General features: G+C 41.2%; 1 protein-coding gene across 1 annotated transcript; it reads right to left on the bottom strand.

Moving 5' to 3' along the window:
- On the bottom strand, positions 1–2165 carry LOC139614451 (trace amine-associated receptor 1-like). The gene has a single exon (XM_071471730.1). The coding sequence runs from the start codon at positions 2058–2060 to the stop codon at positions 1011–1013; it is 1050 nt and encodes a 349-aa protein (XP_071327831.1). The 5' UTR covers positions 2061–2165; the 3' UTR covers positions 1–1010.
- Between the last annotated feature and the right edge of the window lie 4045 nt (positions 2166–6210).

The raw sequence follows: 6210 nt of genomic DNA, 5'->3' as shown, positions 1-6210 counted from the left end.
ATTTTTATAAATACTCCAAAAAGTACAAGTACACAGAGAACAATCTTGTTACAGTAATGACAGTAAATGTAATTTGTTACTTCCAACCCTGCACGCCACTTAAGAAAGTGTAGATTAAACAGTTACAATGGAGCAAGATCTAAGACATTTTTCAGTACATTAGTGAAGAACATTACAATATAGAGTTAAGACTGGCTTAAAGACTGGTTTAATCACGTTAAACCATGATGTTTTTTCTGACCACATCTTTGTTCAAATGCTCTCCAGTCCACAGCATTGTTCTAATACATGTCTTTTGGCTGATTAGGTGAGGTTTAGCAGGGAAAGTACCAAAATTCAATCGTCAGAAGAGTTTACGGGGCTTACCATTCAGTGAGCCAGGTAACTCATATTCCTACCTACTACCTACCTTCCTACAGTAATCCACACTGAAGAAACACCGTGTTCTAAAGCTAAAATATCTGCACAGTAATAAAGATCCAGACACTCTGAAATCCCTTTATTAAAAATGCCGAACGTGGCAGACAGACAATCTTCAAACTGTATTTTCACCATGTGGAGGCTGTTTCATCAGGTGTACAAACAAAGTAACACAATCCAACTGATACAGTACTTAGTGGCGACAAAATGCTATGTCAGAGTTGTTGCATGTTGTACATCTGATTTTCAGCACTAATATGGTTAGTCAGGGGAGCACTGTTGTTGTGGTTTTGTTGTTTTTGTGGCCACAACAAAAAGTTATAACAAGCGTATCCATATTCTTTTGTGAAAATACATAACTCTATTGTTCTTTCTCTGCATTTCAAGACAAATAAAAGGTGGACCAGGCTTGTGGCTGTCCTCCATCACATCCACCCATAACCTGAGCTAAAGTACTGATATTCAGGCTCCTGAATGTTGCTCTTCACCATCGACCCCTCAGCAGATCAATGGGTGACTAATGGCACATTTTTCATCAAGTTTTTCTGTGAAATGAAAATCCACCCCTGAGACTTCTGTTCTGCATCAGTTCATGTGAAAAGTGTCATTTCTGAAATGTCGGATTTAAAGACACTACCTGAGGTGAATAATTGAAAGGCCTTTCTGAACCAGCTGTAGAAGAATGCATAAATCAAAGGGTTCACGGTGGAATTCAAGTAGCCCACCCATACAAGTGTTTCAAACACTGCTGGTGGTGTTGAGTAACTGATAAAAGGATCAATGATGTTACAGACAAAAAAAGGAGTCCAAAAAGAAAGAAACGCCCCCATTATGATAGCGAGTGTTTTAGTGGCTTTAGTCTGACTCGAGGTTGAAGCTCCTGTGTTCTGTATGCTGCGCAGCTGTCTCTGTGCCACCAGGAAGATCTTCAGGTAAACACCAAGCATTATTATTCCTGGAATGTAAAAAGAAAGAACTGATGAGACTGTACTCGACAGTCTGCTCTGAAACAAGACACACCCTCCCTCACATGCGACATGGTTGTAGTAGAACTCCTCCATCCCCCAAATATTTAGCTTCAGAAAAATCATCCCAAAGCCTATGAGAGCTGAAAGACTCCAGCTGAGCAGAATCATCATCAACACAACGCTCACAGTTATTTTTCTTCTGTATAACAGAGGCTGGCAAACAGCATAGTGTCGGTCAAGTGATATGAATGACAGATTGAGAATTGATGCCGTACACAACATGACATCAGAGCTCATGTAGACGTTACAGAAGACGTCGCCAAAATACCAGCAAGTCTCTACACATTGAATCATACTGGGAAACATGACCAACAACCCTAGAAGGAGGTCGGACACAGCCAGAGAGGCTATCAGGTAGTTGGTTGGAGTGTGGAGTTGCTTGAAATAGGCGATTGACACAGTGACTAAAAGGTTTCCACACACTGTCATGATGACTGTGACACCTAGAATCAGGTAGAGGGTGATGCGTATGGGCAACGGGTAGATGGTCCTCAGACATGAGATGTTTGTGGACTCGAAGCAGAGCGCTGGCTCCATCTGTTCTGACAGAGACAAGAAAGAATGAAATGTCCTGAAAAGAGAAGACAAACAAGGTATTGTAGGAATGACCATTTTAGCCTCTCATTGTCTTTTAATACATTTGTCTGTTCTGTTCATCATTAGCAATAAAATGAATAAATTGTGCTTATTTTGACTCAAGGTGGGTTATTTTTTAATATGTTGCAACTGTACCAGATCTGTGTTGCAACCATCCCCAGGGTTGGGGTTGTAACATCTGAATTCTTATATTCAAATGAATATTGTGAATGATATGTAATATATAACCATCGTTATGGGTAATTAGTGAACAGATGTAAGTTTAATATCTAAAAGTTTTGTTGGTTTATTCCAAACAGTCTCTGAGTAACTGAGTGAAATGCAACAAGTGCTGCAACCGTCCCCAGTCTCCCTCTACTTTGTTAATTTGGAAAAATGTCAGAGAAAAATATCCTTAACTTTTAATAAGATGCACATCATTCATAAAATATTTGTTATAGGAGTAGGGTAGAGTAGGTTGAGGATATCATAACACCTTAATCATTTAGGCCAATGATGATTCATTATAAACAACCACCTCACAGAAGATTAACACTAGCAATCAATTGTTCATACACCACAGCTCTGCCACAAGTCTCCTCAAAGCATATTCAAACACAGCTGTGCTCGGACACTCACCTTCAGTCAGCTCGACAGGTGTGGTGCGTCTCTTCATGTGGAGCCAGTTCTGAGCTCTGTCTGTCAGAGGTTAAATACCAGACCCTCAGGGGGGAGCAGGGTTGGACAGTCTGCCTCAGTGGATCATGTCCAGCAGGAGGCAGGAGGTCATGATCCCTTCACAATTCATCACAAAGAATTTAAGATTTTAAAGATTAAAAATTAGTTTTTCAAGTTTAGCTTCATATTTAAAAAATTACAGGATTTGAAAATGTAAAACCAATATTTGAAAGTTTTCTTACTTGATGCCTTATAGATAAAATATCTCAGTTTCTGTTAGTCTGTTATAAATCACTGGTGATTTGGTCATTTTGTGTGTGTGGGAGGGAGGAGACTCAAACTTTCTCTATAATTTGTTTTAAGTGTCAGATCAGGCTACAGTGATAAAACAAGGCTTTTATCACTGCATGGCAGCAGCATGGGAAGGAGTCCCGATTAACAAGTGGTATTTTATTTGTATTTTCCATTGTGTGACAACAGAAACACAAAAATATATTTATATATTTTATATATTCTTCATATTCCTCAACTTTGCAGTAGAAACTTTGTTATAACATCATCAAACACAGTTTCACTTGGTGACAGTCTGGTTACCATCTGTGTTCTACAACACACAGACCAAACCATAATATGTTCCCTATAGGTCATGACACTGTGGTGTCACGGTCCCATGTGGCCAGTGTGGTTTCTGCTGACCTGAGTCCACCTGACGTGGACCCACTGGAACTCTCTGTGTCCTGTCTCTCAGGTATCTGCTCCTCGTCAGTCACTTGAGTAGTGAGTTCTGAAAACTCTCGTCTCAGCTGAAGACCATGCATCCTGTAGACAGTTTGTGTTGGATACTGGACCTGTCTGTTGAGGGGATCCACTTCAGTCCCCTCCCTGTGGTGTCCTGCAGACACACTGGTTCATCCACAGTGAACTCTATCCACTCTCAAGTAGCAGGTTGTCTCCTCTCAGTTGGTTGGTTCCAGTAAATCCTCTGAAGGAGGAACAGCAAAGACAGTTGTAGAGTTGTTTCACCACTGGTAGTCCAGGCTGATAAGAGCCAATCAGGAGCCACCGTGGGCGTCTACATCATTGTTTCCAAAGGTCTGTGTTTGTGTCCGTCCAGACTACGACACAACCTGGAGGTTTAGACTAAAACGGGTCCAGCAGCGTTTCTGAAAGTCTCTGTTTTAGAGGCTGAAGACTCTGGAGGAGAGTGGATGTCGCCTTAGCTGCTTGTCTTCTACTTCTCATTTTACAATAGCAAGGTCCTCATAAGTCTCCAAGTCATCCTGGATCTGTCTGCCTCAAGGGTGTCATCCATCACATTAAATCAACCCTCAACCAAGAGGCCAGTAAAGACACTGAGATTTGCTTTTATCACTTTACACAGAGTAGGAACTTTGACATTTCCCTCTTGGTTCTTCATGGATACGATTCCACTCCACCAGTCAACATCAGGTCAGACTTCTTCTCCAATACGCTGTAGGTCTGGTCCCCATCTGTTTGTTATGCCCGTAAAGCTTCACCCCACATTAGACAAGGCCTAATGTGACGAAAGCTCCCACTAGAGATTCTTCTTCCAGAACGGGGTCGGAGCAGACATGGAAGTGATGATGGGGTTATCCAGAGGAGGGTTTTCTGTTCGACTGGTCATGGGCCAGTGCTACACCTGTGAATGTCAGTGACTGACTGAGTGATGAAGTTACACTGTTGGGTGTCCAGGCGTTGGACCGTTCTCATTGGCTGTTGTCCTACCACAATGATTTGGTGTGAACAGTTTCTGTTACGTCATCAGGAGCCGACCAGGCCAAGATCCAGACCTTTATTTACCTCACCTGTAGAAGGTAACAGGCTTGTATTTGAGGCAGGCTTTTATCTCTGTTTAATATGTAGAATAAATCACATCAAGTCCGAACTACTCCCATTTCCCCTGTTAAAGTTACTGCATTACACATTACCACAAGTTCAACACTGTAATGTTTTGGTCTTAAGACCCCCCCCAGTCCATATCGGTTGTACTTTGTTATCCTGTGAGAAAACATACAGTCACATGTGGAGAGACTCGTGTCACACAAAGAAAAGGCAGAGGTTTCTACACAGTGAGACTTTCTGCCTTCAAACTTTCTTTTTTAAACTAATGTTGTGAGTTCCTTCTTCGAAACAACATGTTACAACAAAAAGTGAAAAGTTTTTGTTTGTGTCTGGTGCAATAATTAACGCATCATAAACACCAATTAGAAGTGTGAACGATGGTCTAGTGGGGACGCAGCCAGATGTCAGCCTCCTGTCTCAACTTCTCACACCTCCAGGAACTGGGAATTCATTACCACTGTCTGCCCCCTCAACCAGGGAGCTCATTATTTTCTGAGGCTGTGGAGAGTGTCTTTAACTTCACACTCATATGACAAACACATTAATGACCTGTCACTAAACACAAACCATAAATGCTTGGACAGCAGAAAATATTATTGACAACCCAAGTTATCTTCAGTTTTATAATTATGAGCAAGTTTTTTGTTTTACCTGATAGTTTTCATCATTAGTTGATAAACTGTGGGTTCGTAAAGTGAAACTATGACACTTTAAAATGAACAAAACATAAATTCTTTCTCATCAAAAAAACAGAAATTAGATATCAAATCAAATAAAATCAAGTTTTATTTATATAGCGCCAACTCACAACAGAAGTTCTCTCAAGGCACTTTACAATTGGAGGAGGTCCAGACTCTATAAAGTATTTCCAGGCAATAAAAATAATGTACCAAACCCACTTTTTGCTGCTAATGCCGCGTCCCATTCACCTCGGAGGTCAGATGTCTGGGCTGGGAAAGACACATGCACATTTGACTGTGTTCCGGGAGAAGATTTTTTTTTTTAATCGTTTGCAGTACCAGTTGATAACGACCCATTACACACTGGTTTGCACATACAAACCCAGTAGCAACATGTCCACAGATAGAAGTTGGACAGTTCTGCTTGTTTGACTGATTAATGAGACACAAATAAGACAGAAGTGCTAAAAAACAGTGAATTATTAGAGATTTAAAACTTTTGATGTGCAGAGCAGCTATCTTGGATTTTGAGGTTGGGGTTGGTGAGGTTCTTCCGAGTTTCTAAGTCAGAAATCCAACTACAGGGGGCATCCCAATTTTAATTTCCAACTGAGATCTTGAAAATTTGTACTGACCAGATGGAACGCACCATAAATCTCTGGGTCGGTAACAACAGGTTATAACAAGTAATTTTCTCTGGATTTTTATGCCTTTATTGTAGCTGCAGTGAGAGAGAGACAGGAAAGTCAGGGAGAGAGAGGAGATGACCTGTAGCAAAGGGCCATGGGTCGGACTCAAACCCGCGGCGCTGTGGTTAGGAGTAAGCATATGTGGTATGCGCTCTACCAGGTGAACCACAATGGTTCTGATGTAAGAGTAAAGACACCTTTGACACACTCATAACAGCAGGTGGCACTAGTGAGTCACTTCACAGTTTGCCAGCCACATTAAAACCAAGAGAACAA

The sequence above is a fragment of the Trachinotus anak genome, unplaced genomic scaffold (assembly GCF_046630095.1).
Source record: "Trachinotus anak isolate AG129_WGS33_773 ecotype Australia unplaced genomic scaffold, CSIRO_AGI_Tana_v1 ptg000034l, whole genome shotgun sequence".
In the NCBI taxonomy this organism is placed as follows: Eukaryota; Metazoa; Chordata; class Actinopteri; order Carangiformes; family Carangidae; genus Trachinotus; species Trachinotus anak.
Note: the sequence above shows the minus strand (reverse complement) of the source record. Positions and strands in the feature narration are given on the sequence as shown.

Coding starts and splice junctions, on each gene's coding strand:
- LOC139614451 (XM_071471730.1), bottom strand. CDS start 2,060: ATGGTCATTCCTACAATACCTTGTTTGTCTTCTCTTTTCAGGACATTT.